Consider the following 24147-nt stretch of genomic DNA (forward strand, 5'->3'; position numbering starts at 1 on the left):
CTCCCCTATTCACTCTCCCCTTAACCCCTCCCTATAGCAAAATTAGCAGTAGTAATAATAATAATAATAAAACCCGGCCTCCACCGCCCCTAAATAGCCGGCCTGTCACACTCCTTTGATGTTTATTATTATTATAATTATTGTTATTAGTTTAAATAATCTCTCTTCTCCCCTGGTCTCCCCTAACTCCTCTCTCCCCTATTAACTCTCCCCTTAAGCCCTCCCTTTAGCAATAATAGCCATAGTAGTAGAAGTAATGATAATAATAATAATAATAATAATAAAACTCGGCCTCCACCTCCCCTATATAGCCGGCCAGTCACACACCTTTGATGTTTCTTTTTTTTTTATTATTATTATTATTATTATTATTATTATTAATAATATTAGTTCCATCCTAACTCATCTATCCCCGATTAAATCTCCCCTTAACCCTTCCCCTTAGCAATAATAATAGTAGTAATAATAGTTCAAATGATAATAAAAATAATAGGAATAATAATAGTAATAACAATTAAATAATAATAATAGTAATAACATCTAATGTATCTAAATTATTTGTAGAAAATGTAAAAATACAAAAAATATAAACATGTTTTAAAAATTCTAAAAACATAAACATGTTCTTCTTTTCTTCATCATGGTTCTGAAGTGCTGTGTAATAACAAAAAAAAAAGTAAGACTTTAATGTGTGTTTTCTATGGTAAAAAACACACACACTACAGTATCTTATTCTGTTTGTTGCTGTGTGATCCTGCACTATGGATGCAGAAGGTCTCCAACATGCATTGTCATCTCCTATCAATATGTCTTATTTCTATACCCAGCACCCTCATCATTAGATCTCTCATATTGTGACTATTCATGATATTAATTATCGGGATTCCGACCCCGATAATTAACATTCTAACTCGATGCAAGCGTGGAGACAGCTTATCCGAAAATCAGCTGTCTCCCCGAACTGTTTCACTGTTCCTTTCAGAGCAGTGAGACAAGTGCACATGCGTAACCTACAGGTCACGCATGCGCACAAGAGCCCCGTCGTCTAGAGGAAGGAGTCAGACAGGGGTGGAGGGATCCGAAAGAACCCTCTTCGCTATACGGGACTCCTTCCCATAGGAAGGAGTAGGTTGCGAGCCCGGAGCCAGAGCACTTGTCATCTAAAGATGGCGAATACTCCTGCACTCAAGCCTTGAAAATATTGTATTTTCGGAGCTTGATTAATTCTGACCCCATACTAGTGTATGGGGACAGTGGCCCATTCAGCGAGAGGAAGGTAAGCAGGAGATATCACGGATACCTTCTTGATGAATGGCCCGATAACTTAATTTCTACAATTGCAGGTGAAAATGTTCATTTTCCCCTGCTTTTATAGAAATTAAGTGATGATGAATAGGCCCCTATATGATGAAACAAGGGATGCACAGGATGTTATTGTTCATTTACTTATTTAATCAGTATGTGAGTTAATATATTCCCTATCCTGCATTACCTAATATCACATAGACAGCAGGCGCGTTACCAAATGGGATAGGCCATCCCCTTCCCCAAGTTCAGTCATACATTGTGTGGCTGCACAGTAACTGGGTATGAGATCTTCTTACACAGTAGCAAACTGATTGGTGGATGGTGCTGGTCATTCACAAGATGGAGTAGCTGGAGGTCTCCATACTTTAATTAGTGAATGTCTGAAACTATCCACTAATCAGAGTGCAGGCTGCTGTCACATGGCCTGTACAGTGCACAGACAGACAGCAAGACACCACAGGAGGGGTAAGTTATTTAATTGTTTCACCCTACAGATATGTGATCTAATTTCATAATAATTATACCAATAAACTTTTGGAAGTGGGCTCAGGGCCTGATTCAGAGCCGCTCGTAAGCAGGCGCTCGTTCGCTCCGAGTGATGTTCGCCAACCAGTCAGTGCGGTCGGAAATCGTCTGCTCACAAAATAGCGAATGCCTGCTAATTTGAGTGACATGATGAGGCATTTGTGGGTGGTAACAGGGGAAGGTGCTTGAAAACTGGGAGTGGAGATCCGAACGCAGGAGTGCCAAATGGTCAAAACGGGCATTTTAAGGGTGTGCATAATTAACAAAGCAGCGTCATCGACCACGTCACTTGGTTGTCTTTTAGTCTGAACTGCTCGCATGATTGCGGTAGGAAAATGCTACCAGAAGAATAGCGAGCAGTTCATACGCCTTTCGATGTACTCGATTAATCTAATAAATAGCGGAGATGACGTATGATGCGAGCGGCCAAGGGGCATCTTTACAAAATAGCGAGCGCATGTTTTGTTCGCTCGCTCAGACATAGAGGCGTCAACAGACCGCAAAGAGCGAGCGCTCAATTTAAATAGCCAGCCCCTTTTTCTGAACGACCGTCCACAAATTCCAGCTCTGAATCAGGCCCTCAGTCCAGGGGCGTATCTATAATGGGTGCAGGCTGTGCGGGGAACATGGGCCCCTGGGTCAAAGGGGGCAACGCACTGCACACCCTGCACCCATAATATTACGTACCTCTCCAGAGTCGCACATCAGTGCGGGGGTCCTGCGCTGTAAAACGACCATGGTGGCCATTTTCCTGTTGTTTGCGCATGCGCAGTACAGGGAAAATGGCCGCCTCTGCAGTGCCCAGAGTCTATACCTCCAGCGCTGGCCGCGCACAGCTCAGTGCACTGCCGGCCGCCGGGCGGAGAGGAAGGGGCCTATGTCGGAGACTGCACACGGGCCCCCTCCTCTCTAGAAACGGCGCTGGCTCAGTCTCATAATTACTTCAGAGATCTGATTTTATATTATATTATATAGAAGGTAGATTTAAATTATATTATGCTGTATTATATTATGTATATTATATTGTGCTGCTAGAGATCTACGGTCTCATTTAGCATTATTGCAGAGATTGGTAAGGAGGGGAATATTTTACATTATAATGTCATCAGAGATATGGGGCCTGATTTTGAATTACAGAGATTGAAGTATGGGGTACTCTATATTAAAATGCCAACAGAGATCTCATGAACAACCATGGCTGTGTATGAATCTAATAATTAAGACACTTTCATAGAGGAGCTGACTATAAAAACTCAAAGTTCAATATTATCACCAGCATCAATCAACTGATTTGCTGAGTGACAGACATGAGCCCTGAGATGTATAAGTCACCCTCTTAGAATTTACCTTCTTCATCCAGCGAGAAGTCTAAACTATTCCTGCTGGGAGGTGGTGGCATAATCTGTAGAGCACATCCTCAGAGGTGACCTCAGAAGAATAGAAAAGAAAATGTGTTAAAATTATACTCTTAACTTATAAAGAGAATATACACATACAATATAAACATGAATACGAAAACCATCAGCTTAAAACCATCTCTTCGTTCCATAACCATCTTCCAGGTGTTAGGCCATCTCGCTCCATGCAGTTGGAAGGCTGGTGTTCTGGGGATGGTCCTCCAGTTGGAGCCCACATATGAGAACCCTCTGAACAGCTCCTGGTCCATTGAGCTCAGTGGTGTTATCTGAGCCTCTGCTGCTTCCATCTCCTCGATGTTACATCCTCTGGAGCTGTGTTCAATGGTGGGCTACAGGAAGAAGAGACAAATAAACATCCATGTACTCAAATCTGATTTCAAATTCATAAAAGCTAAAAGTGTTAGAAAAAAGTAAGATGTGACATGTATCTATGGATCCGCTGATAGCACAGACTAATGTAGTGTGGTTCTGCCTCTCTATAAAGGGTGCGGGGTGTGCGGTGCATATATTGTAGGCTGCAAAGTCTACTGGCGCCCAAACCATACCAGGGCCAAAACTAGGATTTTTCACACCCGCGGGAAGGCAGTAATTTGGCCCCTCCCCCCCAAAAAAACAACAAAGAAGACATTTTTTTACGTGCAATGCATGTGCACTCCTGAAAAAATTGTGTTGTTTCATGTATTACATTACGCCACACAGTAACGCCCACAACACATTATACCACAGTAATGTCCCTTACAACATATTATGTCACACTAATGCCCCTTACACATTATGCCACAGTAATGCCCCTTAAACATTAAGCCACCTTAATACCCCTTACACATTATGCCACAGTAATGCCCCTTACACATTATGCCATAATAATGCCCTCTTACACATTTTGCCACAGTAATACCCTTTACACATTAACCCACCATAATGCACCTTGCACATTTATATCCCCCTTCCTTCCCCGAAGCCTCTCACCTTGTTCCCAGGATTTGAAGCCTCTCACCCTAAAATTTGGAGCTGCACGCCGCATTGGCAAGCTTGCTTTCCAGCTAAGGATTTGGGGCCACATGCCTGCATTGGCAGGCAACCGTCCACAGCCCTTGAGAGACAAACACCACCATCATTCTAATGCGATACCGGTCATGGGCCAATCAGAACTTGCAGACTGGCAGCCGCTGCTGATTTGCAGCTGGCCCATGAGTTCTGATTGGCTCTCAATTGGCGCTACAAGAGAATGATTGCAGCTCTGTGTCTCTGCAGGGCAGCGGGCGGCTGCCTGCCAGTCCTGGCGTGTGGCTCCAAACCCACACTAACAGCCAGGTACCTAGGCCCCCGCTCAACAGCTTGTTCTCAGTGCCCCCAAGACCAGCGTCAAGGGCACGTGCCCCCCTAGTAGCTACCCTGACCATACACCCTGCACCCATGTTCAATACTTAGCTCTCCGGAGTTCCATGTTGGCAGTGGCTGGACTCAATATAATAATGTACATGAAATCACTTACTACATATGGGTGCAATGTGATTGCATTTATTTCACTAGCTAAATAAAGCAGGTAATGCCACAGTGATCACCATGTGGATAGGCTGAGCGATGTCCTCTCATCATAAAATGATAGTTGACTTTCATCTTTTTATTATATTTGTAAATGACCCTTATTATCTTTAAATGCATTAATTGTGCAAAACTGCTTTTTTTCCTATACTTACTGGGTCAGGGACATGTGGTGGTGGGAGTCTAAGGGCTTCCAGCGAGACCCAATCCATACGCTGGAACAAAGGATGCTGGCGGATGTTTCCGGTGACTCCCAAACGCCTGGATGGATTTTTACACAGGAGCTGCTTAATGATGTCTTTAGCCACAGCTTCTGCCTCGTGGAACCGTCTGGGATGGAAGCGACGGGTTCCGGTAATCATTTCATTAATGATGACACCAAATGAATACCAATCCACTCCAGCGTTGTACTCCTCTCCTGCCAGCATCTACCATAAGAGAGATATTATAGCACATTGTTACTCTATCATTATCTACTATATGCCATGTGTCTGTGTCTCATTGGCACTAGTTCTTTGCTATTATCATCCCACCTCTGTCAGTAGGTAACACTTTGGGTAGCATTCTATTAGCTGAGTCTTTGCCGCAAATTGCTTAAAGTGGCTAAAAACGTCACAACCGTGACTAGGAATGGTCATAATGTTTTATTTGTGTGTGGTGTAACCATTTTTTTCTCCATATGGAGAGTTTTCTCTATGTTTTAGAAAAGATTTTTACATTTTATGCCTAAAAGTGATGTATACACTGTATTTTGCAGTCAAAACAAATGGCAAAAAACATTGATTAATAATGTAATAAGTGTATGTGACATCTGCCAGGCGTAAGCCGGAACATATGCTGCTGATAGTAATAATATATTATACCCCTCACCTCTGGTGCCATATATCCAGGGGTTCCAGCGTATGCTGTGGCTGTCTGGTCACCAAAGATGTTATCGATTGCCAGGCCGAAATCAGCAATTTTCAGATGACCAGACTCTGCCATCAGGATGTTATCTGGCTTTAGGTCTCTAAAAAGAAAGATTTATAATAAATGAGAACTGTTTTGTCTAGTGAGAAATATATACTGTACATGAATTACCAGTAGTATTACAGGAGTCACATTTTGCAGACAGCGCCACCTAGTGATTACAGTGATTTCAGTTCTTACTTTAAGCGTAATAAGAAAGTGCACATCACTGTGACCTGATTATGTATGAAATTGGAATTATTAGTATAATTACCGATGGATGACACCCTTAGAGTGCAGGTGTTGTACACCACATGTGATCTCAGCTGCGTAGAACCTTAAAGAGAGGAAATGACTGTAACTTGTTGACATTAGAGAAAGGTAGAAAACCTGATATTCCCACTTACCCCCTCATGTCATAACACTGCCCCTGTCACATGACACCCTATTATCACTGACACATTCTCACAACTATGCCCCCACATGATCAGCACATTGACATATATGCAAGACATTCCATGATCTAATAGGCCATATGTTAGCAGGGCTATCAAGACAATGGTGGGACCAGGTGATATATAGGGGGTGTGGTCAAATCCCCCTGAAAAAAATTAGTGGAAAATACTATGTGCACCTGCAAAGGGGGGTGTTTATCCCCCTCGACAGCTGGCCCAGGCACCCTGCCAAGCCCCTCAAACAAGTCCAGGTCCCGGTAATTAGTATCTGCTCCCCCTTCTCTCTGTGCCCCTGCATGTTATTCTATCCATACTCACATTCCACATAAAGACTTAATTAAGGTGATCAGACCGTACCTTAATGAAAAGATTACATTGAACATTTGCCATTCTCTGGAGAGGATGGCCCAGGTGTATGGGATGGGGGCATGTACATTAAAGTCTGCATTTTATTTAAGTCTAACTCATTTCAATGCAGATGTAATGCAGCTCAAAACTGAGTATTATTATCTTAAACAAGCTCTATTGATAAGGACAAGGTACCCCAGTAATGTTAGCTGCTGGGCCATCTAGCATCCCAGCTTTGGGTAAAGGTGTAGGGGTAGGAAATATTAAGGGGAATTTACAAAAGGTGTACAACCCTTATACTGTCCCTATCTGTGCACACACTGTTACAGTTCATTTCAGTACATGTCTGTTGTATTTGAGGTGCTTACGTTGCGCTGGTGATGTCCAAGCGGCCTTTCCTCTGCAGGAACTGGTATAAGTCCCCGCCACTCGCGTATTCCAGACCCAGAAATAGATGGTTCTGTTTCATTGGACACACACAATAGTCATATAATACATTTTATTAGGAGAACATGGCAACAACTCCAAGTGAGCGAACTGACTCATAGTAACATTATTACCCAAGAAGAGATGAATCCTGTATATGTTAGATGTGTAAATATAAATAAAGAATCCCAACTAATGATCCTTGACTAATAAGAAATACACTGTACCGTGGTCTGGAAGGCAAGGTGACCATGGATGAGGAAGGCACTACCAGACGCAACCTCTAGCACCCTGCGCTCCACAAACACCAGCTCTGGGTCCTTCAATAGCAGATTTCTCTTCCTGATGACCTTCACTGCCAATCGCTGACCAGTCAGAGAGTCCTCAGCCAGCAGGACCTACAGGTGATAGAGGCATACACACACAATCATATTTCTACTTACATTTTATTACCTCCATACGCATCCAGGTAGCTCCATATCTTTAGAGGTTAGCGGTATATTGTATTTCCAGTGTCATTAAAGTAAAAAAAAAAGTCATTTTTACATATTATTTGATTCTATAACAGAGTAGACTGTGGATGATGTTTCTGTAAATGACAATAGTAATATGCAGTCAGCCAGCACAGGAGTAAGGCCTACCCGGCTACTTTCCTGGAATGAGAATCCAGAATATTCCCAGATTAATGATGTGACTGAGGGTAATAGTGCCATTAAGTCCTGCCCCCACTGCAGGGCCGGATTAAGGGGGGGGTGACGGGGTGGTTGTCCCTGGGCCCCACACACGGAGGGGCCCCTACACTGGATCAGTGTGACCCTGCCGAGAACAGGTGTCCAGTGACAGTGCCACTGCATACAGCTCAGAGCGGCTCCCGAGTCTTCTTCTCACCGGCGCCACGTGACACATTACGTTTGTGACATCGACTGGAGGACCAGGCAGCAGCTCTGCCTGGAGGAGGTCACGCCCGCACGCCGTCACTCAGATAAGTCAGCGGCAGAGTCTTTGGGGGTAGGAGGGCAGAAGGCTTAGGGGGAAGGGGGGAAGCTCCATGTGGCTTGAAGGGGCCCCCGCAATTTAAGGGGCCCCCACAAGCCTTAATCTGGCCCTGCCACACTGCTTTATGGTGATGCTTAATGACATACATGGAGTGACAATGATAATATATTCATGATGCCTCCTTTACTACAATGTCTGAGTCACACAGTTGTTACCTGAGTTATGTAACCACAGTCACATGACTTACCTTCCCAAAGCTGCCCTGGCCCAGTAGATGGCAGAAGGACAGCCTCTTGATGTATGTAGAGACTGTTTCTCCAGGAGCAGCTTCCTGAACACCACTTCCTCCTTAAAGGGATAAAAAAGTGAACAATGTAACATTTACTATTCAGAGTTAGGGCTCTATTTATTATCATTAGTTTTACTAAAATTAAGTGAAAAAGGGTGTTTTCACACCCTTTTCACAATATTTTAGTTTCACCTAAAGTTACTACAGGGAAATTGGAGTACAATTCGTAAAATTCTACTCCAACCCCTACGTATCACTTATTTTTAGTAATCAGATCGCATTTCCCATAATTGGAATGGGAAATGCGATTTTGTGTGCAAGTTACTAAAAATAAATTGTGAAAAATATACCTGGGGAGGCCCTGTGATAATAACGCCACCTGGAGGTGGCATTATCCAGGGTCTCCTCCGGTTACCGGACTCCTGCTCCGCTCTAACATGCAGAGCAGAGCCCGGAGACGGCCCCAGTGATCAGCTGTGTGGTCTAAACAGACCACACGCTGATACACTACAAAAAAAAAAAAAGTAAATAAAAAAATGTACTTACCTGAGTCCAGGGACCGGAGTTCGGGGCTCCGGTGATGTCCTCCCTCCGGTCAGCTGGTCTCCCTTACTGCACTGCGGCCCAGTCATCAGGTGACCGGGTCCCAGTGCAGTATGGGATGTCAGCTGACCGGAGTAATATCACACTACAATCTGCATTCCCAATGCAGATTGTAGTAAATAGAGCTCTTAGAGGCACATGTAAAATGCATGTACATTATTGTATTGTATTACACCATTATGTAACTGTAATGCAGTCAGAATACTGTTGTGTACAGAGAGAGCACATAAACTCAGCCATACAGAGGAAAGTGGGTTATCAATTGCTACTGTTGGAAAAATGGTCAGGGATGGGCTGTGGAGGGGTATTTGCACCTCAGGCTGGTGTCATATTGCATCACCTTGTGCCGGTCAGTTGCTTAATATTATTTGTATAATAGCTGGATGGGCTGACCATCAGTGTATCTGGGATATCCTCAGTGGGCCCCATTGCTTAACAATTTAATTGGCTAATATTTTACAAATATGACCCCAAAATTGTTGATTTTTTTTTTAAATGATCAAATTATGTAAATAACTATTTACACCTGATTTGGTAAAACACAATTAATAAATATGTAGATTATTAATGACATTATACTGAATAAGGGTAATAGTTCTTATTTACATAATTTGATTATTTAATAAATCAATAAGTTTTGGAACAATTTAAAAGAAGAGTTTTATACAGGTAAAAAAAACTTTATAGTGATATATAGTGTGTGTGTATATAATATATATATATATATATATATATATATATATATATATATATATATACATACACCATTTTTATAACTGTACAAAACATAATTTTACTTACACTTATCAGCCCTGCAAAAAGCCAGCAGCAGCAGTGAGTGGGCAATCCTGCGGGGCTGGCCAGGTGAGCAGTGCATGTAAATGGGGAGAGACCAGAATACACAGCATCCCTGAGCCCCTTGAGCTCAGGCTGCAGGGAGACTGTTTTTAAGCAGGAGACTGAGCTATTAATTTTATTATTATTATGTGGGTTAGTAATTTAATGTTATTGGATAGAGGACTTGGCTATTTATTAGTGTGGAGTTATTATTATTTAATGTAATGGGGATGTGGGCTGGGCTATTAATTTATTGGTGTGGTGGGGTAATCATTTAGCAGTGGATGGGAACTGTTCATTTAATGATGAGGGATATTAATATAATAGTGGCATCTTGGCAATGTCTATTCATTTAAGGTGGGGATGAGGGATATTTATTAAATATTGATGTTATTATGGGCTTTATAGGATGGAAGGTATATTTATTTATTGGGGATGGCTACATGGGATCAACAGTGGTTATGTTTATTATGTTGGTCTCAGAATGGGAGATGTGAAATGACTGAGCAGTGAGCGCTGTATACCGTGATCACTCGCACCGCCGGTATTCTGTGCTGACTGCCCCAAGTCCTGACAATGCGCCTGTGCTGCTGCGCAGTGTGTAACTTCCCGTGTCCCCATACAACTGCATGCCTGAAAACTCTCTGTAACCCTGGTTGTCTCTAGAATATGTGTTATTTATTAATGGCAATGTGAAGGCACAATTGTCCCCTGTGGGCTATATTGCACTTTATACATTATATTGTGTAGGAATAATGTACTATAACTGTGAGGGAGGAGTGCTAGTCCCTTATTTTGCCAGGGGCCTTCGTCATATAAACTCTAGGTGGGGTCAGGTAGGTATTTGAAGACCCCATAGCAAAAGTTTGAGAAGGCCCCTATGTAGCACCCAATGGCAGTGTATTACTGGCCTCCAGGGGTACAGGGGAAACCCCTGGTGGGCCCCACTGCCCAAGGGCCTACCCTCTTCTCTAGTGCTCAGGTTCCAGACTGTACACTTGAATTATTAATTATACATATGTTAAATTATACTGCACAGAACTATGATGTATTTTCTACAATGCATTGCTGTTATTAACCTTGTACATTATCTTGCATGCATTAGCAGTATTTACTATATAGATTATTCAAGGGACCCAGACCATGCACTCTTAATGGTTAGCCAAGTCTCTGTGGAGGCTGGCCACAACCCCAAATATGGGCCCCTATCACTGCATTCCCCCGGTGGGCCCTTCATGCTCCAGTCCGAGACTGCCCAATGGTAAAAAATATAACACATATAACTTTGACAAGGTAGATCAGCCCTCCTCAGCACTGGGTCCTAAAGCAGGTGTACCCCTTGCACCTATTGTAGTTAGTAGGGATTAGCACAAGATGAGAAGTCAAGGCTAAAGCAACATGCAGGGCTGGCACGAGGCATGTTCAACCATTGCAGTCAAACAGGGGCGCCACCCCATTGATGGCGTACCCCTGCCAATCTTCCCGATTCTCAGCGGGACAGTCCCGTTTTTTGGGCACTGCCCTGCTGTTCAACCCGCGGGCCGAAGGGTCCCGCTGGTGGTCGGGAGGTTGGACACTCCCACCGCCGCAGCTGTGCCGGCCCCATAGAAAAGTAATGGACAATTCAGTGCAGGAAGAGGGCTGGGGGCAGCCCAGCTACTGAACGAGTGCTGGGCTTGCCCCCGGCCTGACGTTAAATGGGAGAAGTGCCATACAGGCACGTCCCCAATTAGTGTCACTTAGGGGGCATGGTCTATGATAATTAGGCCACGCCTCCTTTTTGGGCGCTCACGACTTCACCGAGCGCAGGGTGAGGGGCATCGTATTCCCTCTCCACACAGGGCGTGACACCTCCTCGAGCCGGCCCTGGTAACATGCAATAGTATGTGGAGTTGCAGCAACTCAAGTTGGAGCATATTACAGTAAACAGACCTAAATACATAAAAAACGCTATAAAGTATTCAGTTATACCCCATGTATTTCATTAATGTAGAGGTCAGATTGTATGCTGTGCTCCATTTTGTTGTGGCTAAAGGGTATTGACATTTAAAATACTCCCTGGAACTACAATGAAACATCTTACAATGGAATTGTTTCCTCTATGAGTAACAAGTAGATATAGCTTATTAGGAGCATCTCCACATAATTGTGGGCTATGCAGGGATTGTGCATATGTGTAAATACACCTGTATATATTCAGGAGGATCTCTTGCACCAGGGAAAGGGCTGACACAAGTGAGAACTGAAAATAATGACATCTATGACGCCAAGCATACAGATTGTAGCAGTCCAGTCACAAGGATGCATACAACTCAGCGTGTGGGTGATATCTGTATTTAGGGCCTGATTCATTATAGATCGCTATTGTGATCGTAGCTGTGATAATGCATGCAGTTCTGCTGCGAAATATGCTAATGTTTGCAACCACTCAGCCAGCATAGAGACGCCCACTACCGCTTTCTCACATCCGTAATACCTCTCAGTCCTGCGTATAAATCGGTAACAATGAGTAACATCAGCCCCTCACACAGAATTACAGCAGGTCTGACCTATCAAATTTTGCAATCGATAGAGGTTTTTAGCATAATCACGGCCAAGGTTATGGGCCTACCCTCCACATCCAGGTAACCTCTTTAGGGTAGGTCCCTAACATACTAGGGGTCAAATCCAGAGTGCAGGACACCCCCAAACTAGCCCAGCTAAGCCACCCTAGGGCACTGCCATAATAGGAAAAGTGAAGTGTAAAAGAAATAGTTAAGAGCAGCCACAGCTGCATATTATATATATATTCAGGGTGTGCAGTCCAGGAATCTTTCCTATATACTGAATCTTTCCTGTCTCAGGAATTGCAGGTTCCGTTGCATGCAGTGAGTACTCAGGCTGCATATGTCGTCACAGTAGCTAATGTATGCACACCCATGTAATGGCGTTCAAACGGACAGGCACACCTGGGTTTCTCTTACCACTCCCTCGTCACCACCCCCAAACACTGACATCCCATCACTCACTCTGCGATGGCTTTCTATCTGCGTGTGTAAATGCAATGCTAACCTTCACATGCGCACTGCGGTGCATACACATGCGCAGTATGCACCATTGACCGATATGCGTATGCAGTTGCAATTGCGATCCATGCTGTTTCAGGCCCTTAGTTCCATATATGCAATGCTGGAGCTATTATGGCCAACTCGCATTGCACTCTGCATTTAAAACCAGACACATGATCATTACCCAGCTGCATGCAGTCAGCTGTTATCATGCTAAGATTATGGTTTTACAGATGCAGCAAAGTTTGTTGCAGCAAACAGAATGTATTATGCTATTTATTCATATAACCCGGGTTACTGACAGCTTAACTCAGACCCTCCAACGCATACTTGTCTACTCTCCCGGAACTCTCCCGATAATCGGGTGCTGCTCCTGGCACCCCGCAAGACTAGGCAAGTCCCCCGGAATGGCCTCCGGCACCTCGCAAACCCACGAAAGTGGGCAGTCCGGGGGTGCGATGATGCGATTCTCATTGTCATCGTAGCCCCGCCTTATAATGCCAGTAATATTAGCATTCTAAAGCGTGGGGGTTGGGGCCACTATGATGCAATCGCGTTGCCACACCCCCGCTCCGCCTACCTAAACCGCCCCCACCCTCCCTGCTGGACGGACCTGGAAGCCCCCTCCCGAAGCCCCCTGCAGAAAAGTCGGTAAGTATGCTCCAAAGTGACCATTCCATTAGGAATAAAATGCTCTGCTCCTGGACTTCCCTCTTAATTTATGATTACAGACACCTGTGCTGATACACCTGTCTCATCAATTACCTAGTTCAGCACAGGTGACTGCAATCATACATTAGGTGGGACCCCAGGAGCAGAGCATTTTGTATCTAATGGAATAGGTCATGTTAACTATGATTCAAGATATCAGAGATTTAGTTGTGACAAACCATTTACTGCACTAAATCCTGCCCCATATGTAAATAACTGGATAAAACCACATACTCTTCAGTAGTAAACATATACCTATTGTAGTCAGCTGTAAGGTGCCCATGCAGGAGAGCACAATCTCTTTCTCATAGTAATTATGCCTGCTGCCCCTTTACATTAAGCATCCTATTTCCATAGCCATGTAACAGCACTGGGTGTGGTTATCATTATCTAGTCCCCTATGCCCGATATCCTCTAACAATGCATGATAAAAGGGAAATGCTGCATTTTCCATCTAGAAGGATTAATCACCCCCTCCCTCGGACACATACAGGGGTATTCAATATGGGAGCGATAAGTCAGTTTTTGCGTTAATATTGGAGGTATGACGTCATTATCGCAGGTTTTACTTTTACACCGTATTCAATTTCAGAGACATCGCATTTTTGAAAAGTCGAAGTTAAAAAACGGGGATAAGTTTTCACCATTGAATAGGTGTCGAAAAAAAGTGCAGAATTGGGGTTTAGGGGTGCAGGCTTAAAAAAAATAGCCTGCACCCTTCAGAAGGACCCCTTGAAACGATCTGTGTCAAAAAAAAAAAAAAAATCGGGACAGCCCAAAAAAAGCACTTGGAATTTGGGGGCCAAAAAAAAAATGTTGGGGAACAAAGTTGAAAATAAGCGAACTTGACTCTGGGGGGTCCCCAAGTATGCCCCAGGTGTTTTTTTCATTGCAGCTGCTTGTGCAAGTGGGTTTTTCACGATTTTTTCAAGTATGTTTAGCAACTTTAAAATATGCTGACCCCCATTTTCAAGTACCCCAAATTTGCTGGGCATAGTTATTTTTCCCAAAAAAGTTTTCTAAATGCTCTTCTGCACCACCTTCTTCAAAGTCGCATTTATGCACTTGCCGCGGCTATTAGAAACCCCGACTTCCTTTAGGAGTTAAAAATGAGGGTACCCATAGTGATCCCCCATGTCTACACATCATTAGGGGGGTCCCTAGAATATTTCCCGAAAATTCCCGTTTTTGTTAACCTGTTAAAAAAATGTGTAAAAATTTAGAAAAAAAATGACATAAGGTCCCCCCCCCAAAAGCCAAACCAGCCCCAGGCTTGCCAGCCAGTGGTGGTTTCTAAAAATACGGGGAACAAAATGTGTAGGGTTCCACCGTATTTTAGAAACCAACACCAGGCTGCAGGGACAAGTGCTGGTTTTAAATATAGGGGGCAAAAACGACGTAGGGTACCCCCTATATTTAAGACCAGCACCAGACCCAACCGACCAGGGTGCAATGCCACAGCCCGGAGACCCAATCACCGGGGCTCCAGGTCCAAAGCATTACACCCCAAGTCGGTCAGCGTAAGCCGGTGATCTCGGGGGAGTCTGGGACCCCCCAAAAAAGGGTCCCCCCTCTCCCGAGCACCACAGGCTTACGCTGCAGCCTGGGGCTCATCCCCATACCCCTGGAGCGGTGGGTATGGGGGTAATAGGGGGGCCAAATAATGTAAAACTATTGTACTTTACAGTGGAACTACAAGTGCCAGCATGCCTGCCATTTTGCACTTGTGGAACTACAAGTGCCAGCAGACATGCGGCACCTGTAATTTCACTGTAAAATAAATAGTTAAAAAAAGACAAAACACACACACCGTGCCCAGTATAAGTTTATTACACACACCTACCCATTCACACATACTTACCTATACCAGAAGTTTCTGTCCCCTTGTCCAAGTAGAGATCCATGGTAGCTGGCCCTGCAAGGAAGATTTCATACTCACCTACATCCAGCGCTGGTCTCCGTAGTAGTCCATGGGATTTAAAAAAAAATAAATGAGTTACCCGATCCACGCTACTAGCTATGTGTATGTGTGTTGTCACACATACACATAGCTCCCGAATGGCCACTGCCGGCACCTCACGGGGCATTGCAGTCCCGTCAGCCAATCAGCGGCAGCGCTGACTGTAGCGCTGCCGCTGATAGGCTCCAGCTACTGACAGTTCCCACGTGGTCGAGTCACACCACGTGGGAACTGTCAGTTGCCGGAGCCAATCAGCGGGCGCTCTACAGTCAGCGCTGCCGCTGATTGGCTGACGGGACTGCAATGCCCCGTGAGGTGCCGGCAGTGGCCATTCGGGAGCCATGTGTATGTGTGAGAACACACATACACATAGCTAGTAGCGTGGATCGGGTAACTCGTTTATTTTTTTTTAAATCCCATGGACTACTACGGAGACCAGCGCTGGATGTAGGTGAGTATGAAATCTTCCTTGCAGGGCCAAGTTGTAAGGATCTACTGGACAAGGGGACAGAAACTTCTGGTATAGGTAAGTATGTGTGAATGGGTAGGTGTATGTAATAAAGTTATACTAATCACGGTGTGTGTGTTTTGTCTTTTTTTAACTATTTATTTTACAGTGAAATTACAGGTGCCGCATGTCTGCTGGCACTTGTAGTTCCACAAGTGCAAAATGGCAGGCATGCTGGCACTTGTAGTTCCACTGTAAAGTACAATAGTCTTACATTATTTGGCCCCCCTATTACCCCCAAACCCACCGCTCCAGGGGTATGGGGATGAGCCCTAGGCTTCAGCGTAAGCCTGTGGTGCTCGGGAGAGGGGGGACCCTTTTTTGGGGGGTCCCCGACTCCCCCGAGATCACCGGCTTGCGCTGACCGACTTGGGGTGTAATGCTTTGGACCTGGAGCCCCGGTGTTTGGGTCTCCGGGCTGTGGCATTGCACCCCGGTCGGTTGGGTCTGGTGCTGGTCTTAAATATAGGGGGTACCCCACGTCGTTTTTGCCCCCTATATTTAAAACCAACACTTGTCCCTGCAGTCTGGTGTTGGTTTCTAAATACGGTGGAACCCTACACATTTTGGTCCCCGTATTTTTAGAAACCACCACTGGCTGGCAAGCCTGGGGCTGGTTTAGCTACTGGAGGGGGACATTATGTCATTTTTTTTCTAAATTTTTACAGATTTTTTTTACAGGTTAACAAAAATGGGAATTTTCGGGAAATATTCTAGGGACCCCCCTAATGATGTCTAGATATGGGGGATCACTTAGGGTACCCCCATTTTTAACTACTGAAGGAAGTTGGGGTTTCTAATAGCCGCGACAGGAAAAAACACCTGGCAAAGCTATTTAAAAACACGACTTTCTTTTGCAGGCAAAAACGGGGTTACCCATAGTGATCCCCCATGTCTGGACATCATTAGGGGTCCCAGGCATATTTCCCGAAAATTCCCGTTATTTTCCTTAAATGGGGTCAAGTGGCATTTTTAAAAAAACAGGGATAATTTTTCAAATCACTATAGCAAGTGAAAAAAATGCAGAATAGGGGTTTGGGGGTGTAGGCTTATAAAAAATAGCCTGTAGTTTTGGGAATGTCCCCTTAAAAGGAAATGTTAAAAAAAAATGTCCCCATAAAATCGGGACACCATTACAAAAAAAAAAAAATTTGGGGGGGTTAAAAAAAAAAAATTATGTAAAAAAATTACCAAACTAACGAAATTATTTCTGGTGGGGTCCCCAAGTATGGGGCAGGTGTTTTATTCATTGCGCAAAGTAGCGGCAGGTGCACAAATGCAGAATTTTTAATAAACTTACTTTAGGGACATCAAAATATGCTAGTACCCATTTTCATGTACCCCAAATTTGATGGGACCACTTAAAAAAATGAAAAAAATAACCTAAGTGCTCTTCTGCAACACTTCTTCAATGTTGGGAAAAAAACACCTGCTGCGGCTATTTAAATCCCCGACTTTCATTTAAAGGCTAAAACGGGGGTACCCATAGTGATCCCCCATGTTTTTACAACTTTAGGGGGGTCTTACAAATTTTTTATGGAAAAAATCGTAACTTTACGCAAATCCAACTTCGGAGGTTCCCGTTTTCGATAATTTTATATTGAATATGGGGATAAGCGGGAGCGCGCCCGATACTTTAACGCAGAAAAAAACTCCGATATGAAACGTTAACTTCGGCAGTGAAGTTAACGTTTCATATTGAATACCCCTCTTAGAGGGGTATTCAATATGAAAGGTTAACTTCCCTGGCAAAGTTAACATTTCATATCGGAGTTTTTTCTGCGTGAAGGTATGGTGCGCGCTCCCGCTTATCCCCGTATTCAAAATAAAATTAACGAAAACGGGAAACTCCCAAGTTGGATTTGCATAAAGTTACGAATTTTTCCTTAAAATAATTGTAAGACCCCCTAAAGTTGTAAAAACATGGGGGAACACTATGGGTACCCCCGTTTTAGCCATTAGTTGAAAGTCGGGGATTTAAATAGCCGCAGCAGGAGTTTTTTTCCAGACATTGAAGAAGTGATGCAGAAGAGCACTTACGTTATATTTTTTCATTTTTTTAAGTGGTCCCATCAAATTTGGGGTACATGAAAATGGGTACTAGCAAATTTTGGTGTCCCTAAAGTAATTTTTTTAAAATTCTGCATTTGTGCACCTGCCGCTATAAATCTATTCTAGAAAACACCTGCCGCATACTTGCAGAATAGCCCTGAACCTATTTCCCTATTGTTTAACAATTGTTTCCCTTTTTTTTTTTTTGCAACCCAATTTTTAAATTCATTTTTTGGGGTGTCCCTGTTTTTTTTTTTTTAACTTTTTTTGACACAGTTCTTTTTTAAATGTCAATCTCAGGGGTGCAGGCTATTTTTTTTAAGCCTGCACCCCTAAACCCCAATTCTGCACTTTTTTTCGACACCTATTCAATGGTGAAAAGTTATCACCGTTTTTTATCAAAGACTTGTCAAAACTGCGATAAGTCTTTGAAATTGAATAGGGTGTAAAAGTAAAACCTGCGATAATGACTTCATCATTGCAATATTAACGCAAAAACGATGTTATCGCACCCATATTGAATACCCCTCATAGTGATTGCATTATGGCTGGTGGGGCAATTTAAGGCTAGGTGGTGCTAGGCAGCTGCAGAGGTGAAAGGACTGCAGATGAATAACATAGGGATAAATCACATACCTACAGTATAACCTAAGGCCATCAGGTTGAGGGGGAGGATATACAGATTGAGGGGACATGACAGCAGAAAAGAAGCTACAGAAGGTCACTAAGGGTATATCTTCAGTTGAGCCATGGGCAGGGCCGCCAACAGAAATCTTGCGGCCTGGTACACTGATATCTCTGGGGGCCCCCCTCGACCCCCCTCACCCACACATATCTCCCCTGCATTTCCCAAAACACGTGTTACAGCTATACATTGAACAGAGATACCCCCATATATATATTAGCTATACACGGAACAGAGATACCCCCATACATATTACAGAGACAATCAGCCTTTGTCACCCCTGTATTGCCACATACTACTGCAAGTCATATGTTGTAGAAGTAACCACATTATCATCTATAACTTGCCCAGGACCCCACGATAGACAGATAGAAAGATAGATAGATAGATAGATAGATAGATAGATAGATAGATAGATAGATAGATAGATAGATATAGGAGACAGATAGATACAGTCAGGTGCATAAATATTGGGACATTGACAGAATTTTCATATTTTGGCCTCTATTCACCACCACAATGGCTTTGAAATGAAACAAACAAGATGTGCTTTAACTGCAGACTTTCAGATTTAAATTTGAGGGTAATTACATCCAAATCAGGTGAACAGTGTAGGAATTACAACGGCTTCTATATGTGCCTCCCACTTTTTAAGGGGCCAAAAGTAATGGGACTATCAACTCAAAAGCTATTTTATCGACAGGTGTGGGCTATTCCCTCGTTATTTCATTAACAATTAAGCAGGTAAAAGGTCTGGAGTTGATTCTAGGTGTGACATTTGCATTTGGAATCAGTTGCTGTCGACTCTCAATATGAGATCCAAAGAGCTGTCACTATCAGTGAAGCAAGCCATCATTAGGCTGAAAAATCAAAACAAACCCATCAGAGAGATAGCAAAAACATTAGGTGTGGCCAAATCAACTGTTTGGAACATTCTTAAAAAGAAAGAACGCACCGGAGAGCTCAGCAACACCAAAAGATCCGGAAGACCACGGAAAACAACTGTAGTGGATCACAGAAGAATTATTTCCCTGGTGAAGAAAAACCCCTTCACAACAGTTGGCCAAATCAAGAACACTCTCCAGGAGGTAGGTGTATATGTGTCAAAGTCAACAATCAAGAGAAGACTTCACAAGAGTGTATATAGAGGGTTTACCACAAGATGTAAACCATTGGTGAGCCTCAAAAACAGGAAGACCAGATTAGAGTTTGCCAAACAACATCTAAAAAAGCCATTACAGTTCTGGAACAACATCCTATGGACAGATGAGACAAAGATCAACTTGTACCAGAGTGATGGGAAGAGAAGAGTATGGAGAAGGAAAGGAACTTCTCATGATCCAAAACATACCACCTCATCAGTGAAGCATGGTGGTGTTAGTATCATGGCGTGGGCATGTATGACTGCCAATGGAACTGGTTCCCTTGTATTTATTGATGATGTGACTGCTGACAAAAGCAGCAGAATGAATTCTGAGTGTTTCGGGCAATATTATATGCTCATATTCAGTCAAATGCTTCAGAACTCATTGGACGGCGCTTCACAGTGCAGATGGACAATGACCCAAAGCATACTGCAAAAGCAACCAAAGAGTTTTTTAAGGCTAAAAAGTGGAATGTTATGCAATGGCCAAATCAGTCCCCTGACCTGAATCCGATTGAGCATACAATTCACTTGATAAAGACAAAACTGAAACGAAAATGCCCCAAGAACAAGCAGGAACTGAAGACATTTGCAGTAGAGGTGGCAGAGCATCACCAGGGATGAAACCCAGCGTCTGGTGACGTCTATGCGTTCCAGACTTCAGGCTGTAATTGCCTGCAAAGGATTTGCAACAAAGTATAAAAAAGTAAAAGTTAGATTTAGGATTGTTTAGTTTGTCCCATTACTTTTGGCCCCTTAAAAAGTGGGAGGCACATATAGAAACCGTTGTAATTCCTACACCGGTCACCTGATTTGGATGTAATTACCCTCAAATTAAATCTTAAAGTCTGCAGTTAAAGCACATCTTGTTTGTTTCATTTCAAAGCCATTGTGGTGAATAGAGGCCAAAATATGAAAAATCTGTCAATGTCCCAATATTTATGCACCTGACTGTATGAGATAGATAGATAGATAGATAGATAGATAGATAGATAGATAGATAGATAGATAGATAGATAGATAGATAGATATGAGATAGATAGATAGATAGATAGATAGATAGATATGAGATAGATAGACCATTTTAAAGCCACCCTCTGCTTATACCCATTTTTTTATATTATATATATTTGGCAGTAGCAGCACAGTGTTTTTGTTTTAAATAATATCCCATAATATTCTACATGTAAATCCAATGCAAAACTAATTAAATTAATTGATTTTGCTTACCGCATCTCACAGTTAGTGCGTGTTTCAGTCAGCTGCTGCGCTGCCATTCAGTGACTGTCAGATGCTATGGACTGGTTGGGACTGCCAGCCAGGGAAGGTCAGGTGTCATAGATAGGATTCTGTAGTGTGGAGGGACTGGAGTGGAGGTGCTGCAGGGCTGCATATGGACAGTGCATATGGATTAGTTTTGCATTGGACACCATTACTGGGGGGATAGCTACTAGTGGGGGCACCATTACTGGGGGGGGGGCTACTACTACTGGGGACATCATTACTGGGGGGTAGCCACTACTACTGGGGACACCATTACTGGGGGGAGCTAATACTACTGAGGACACCATTACTGTGGGGGACTACTACTACTGGGGACACCATTACTGGGGGGCAGCTGCTACTGGGGGCACCATTACTGGGGGGGAGCTACTACTACTGGGGACACCATTACTGGGGGGGAGCCACTACTACTGGGGACACCATTACTGGGGGGGAGCTACTACTACTGAGGACACCATTACTGGGGGGGAGCTACTACTACTGGGGACACCATTACTGGGGGGGACTACTACTACTGGGGACACCATTACTGGGGGGGAGCTACTAGTACTGGGGACACCATTACTGGGGGGGACCTACTACTACTGGGGGCACCATTACTGGGGGGGAGCTACTACTCCTGGGGGCACCATTGCTCGGGAGGAGCTGCTACTACTGGGGACACCATTACTGGGGGGCTACTACTGGGGGCACTGCATCGGGAGGGTGAACCTCTACTGGGGACTACTACTGGGGGCACTATATAAGGGGCTTACTACTAGGGGACCACTACTGGGGGCACTAATTAGGGAGAACCACTACAGGGTGCCCTGTATAGGGGGATCACTGCTGGGGGCCTGCATAAGGGGGACCACTACTGGGGGCACTGAATAAGAGGAACTAATAAGGGGCTGCATAAGGGGGTCCACTACTGGGGCATTGCATACTGGGGGTACTGTATAAGGGGAACTAATGGGGGGCTGCTTAAGGGGGACCACTACTGGGGGTACTGTAAAAGGGGCACTACTATGGGCCTGCATAAGATTGACCACAACTGGGGACATTGTATACTGGGGGTACTGTATAAGGGGCACTACTGGGGTTAAGGTGCATATGCAAAGGAATGGTCAGAGTTACGATAAAGGGGTGTGTCATATTGACATGCCCCGTTTTTAAGTGACCACGCCCATTTTTCTGCCAGTTGTAGCCTTCCCAGTGCTTCTCTGGCTTGAATACATACTGCTTACCTTCCCAACATGCTCCTCCATCTCCAAATTGGAGTTTCTATAGAGGAGTGTATAAAGAGGCGCAATATGAAAAAGCTCAGGCATGAGCTATATATATAAATGCATTTTTTACAAATCTGTGTCATTATACTGCTGGGAACAGCTACAGGGACTGATTGTACAAGATCCCTCTATCCTGGTTGTTTTCAGGCTGAAAGAAGGATTTTTCTTCATATGACACTATTCTGAGATGACATTATATAAAATAAGCGTCTACACCTTTATTTAATGTTTTGATGCTTGATGAGTTGCAAAAATGTTAAAGAGCTGTAGGGAGCAATGGCTTCCGCTCTACAGTGTGATACTGTGCGAGCTGGTATTAATGGAGAAGATAATTGCGTTATCTTCTCTGGTAACACTTTGCTGTATATTGGGAATAGTACTGAAAAATGTGGTAACACTCATATCCGCATTGTTTAGTAGAAATTTGTTTGCTGAATAAAGCCCCAACTGTGATATTTTTAGGAAAAGCAACAGAGATCATTATCTGCGTAAAAAAAAGACTAATAACAGACAGTCCTAGGTAGTCCCTTGAACAGCAAAGTAAATTTTTTGTATTTATTAATGCATATGTTAATCCATATAAATTAAGGTTGTTTATTGATTAGGCACATTTCATTACTGTGGTTCTTTTTCATAGAATATATGAAACTCTTTTTCTTTATATACTACACTTAAGCAAATTCTCGTTGGAATTACCACAACCCCACTAATGGCAGTATATCACCTCACTAGTGGTTGGCCTTACCCCTAAGTGGGACCCATGATTACATTCCCTTTAGGGGCAGTAGATGTAGTCTTGGACCATGCTAACTTGAGCAAGCAGTTAGAGACCCAAGAGATGGAAAATAACAGATAAAGAAGACTTTTAGCCAAATTAAACACATATTTCTAATTATATTCATAATTTCAGCTGCAAATCCTAATATTGTTATACTGCATGTGATGGCCATAAATGATTACCTCAGATAATATTGAATAATTACTTCATAAAGGTTATCATATTTACCACCAGGCAAAAGGTACATAATTTGTTGGATGTGTGATTCTCATAGGAAATGGGTGTGGTAATTGTGGATAATGGGAGTGGTCTAAACTGTCCAGATTGTTTTTGTTGTTTTCTTGTAAGGTTTGTATTATTCTAGTCTACTGGTTGTCATGTCTAATATATTGATACGGCCATACCTGCTCGTTCCTGTCTCCTTCTAGAGTCACCAAAGCGAATGACCTCCCCAGATGTTTTCCTTCTCTTCCTGTCTGCAATCATTCCACTGTCTATGCCAATTTCTTCTATCTGATCCTCTCTCTTCCTCCTCTTATCACTCTTTTGGCTGGTATAATCCATAGAAAAAAATTCCTGGCTCCCATCATCAGAGCTGTTTTCCACATGCAGGCACTTCTTCCTTCCTTTCGTGCGAGACTCGGTGGAAATCCTCTTTCTGGCCTTCTTGATCGCCCAAGACTCCTCCAAACTGTCAGATATCTTTCTTTTCTTCAAAGCCATCATCTTCTTTCTTCTCTTGTAGATAGAAAACTCCTCATCCTCTGAGCTCCTGGCTTCCTCCAGATGTGACGCCATCCTGTCGACAGTCCAACTGTCTCTGACTCCCAACTGCCACTCAGAGTTTTGAAAGTAAACAGTAGCAGGTGATCATGTGACAGCAGCATGGCAGCTGATGATGGCACCAGCTATGCTTTACCAGACAGCCCATCACCATAGATGATGCCCATCTCATGTAGCTACATTGTAGCTGATACTGTTACTTCTCCTATTACAATCAATTGATGTTGAC

At 43.5% G+C, this 24147-nt stretch overlaps 1 protein-coding gene across 1 annotated transcript; it reads right to left on the reverse strand.

Annotated features, from left to right (window-relative positions):
- Positions 1–403: 403 nt before the first annotated feature.
- Positions 404–23933, reverse strand: LOC148521951 (protein kinase C delta type-like). Its single transcript, XM_088474316.1, has 9 exons — positions 23540–23933; positions 8217–8317; positions 7201–7371; positions 6916–7007; positions 6019–6081; positions 5667–5805; positions 4952–5224; positions 3181–3580; positions 404–654 (listed from the first exon to the last, which is right to left on the reverse strand). Exons 1-8 carry the CDS (start codon positions 23931–23933, stop codon positions 3302–3304), a joined length of 1512 nt encoding a protein of 503 aa, XP_088330442.1. The 3' UTR covers positions 404–654; positions 3181–3301.
- Positions 23934–24147: the final 214 nt, after the last annotated feature.

Source organism: Taudactylus pleione, unplaced genomic scaffold (assembly GCF_031769625.1).
Source record: "Taudactylus pleione unplaced genomic scaffold, aTauple2 ptg000154l, whole genome shotgun sequence".
Taxonomy (NCBI): domain Eukaryota; kingdom Metazoa; phylum Chordata; class Amphibia; order Anura; family Myobatrachidae; genus Taudactylus; species Taudactylus pleione.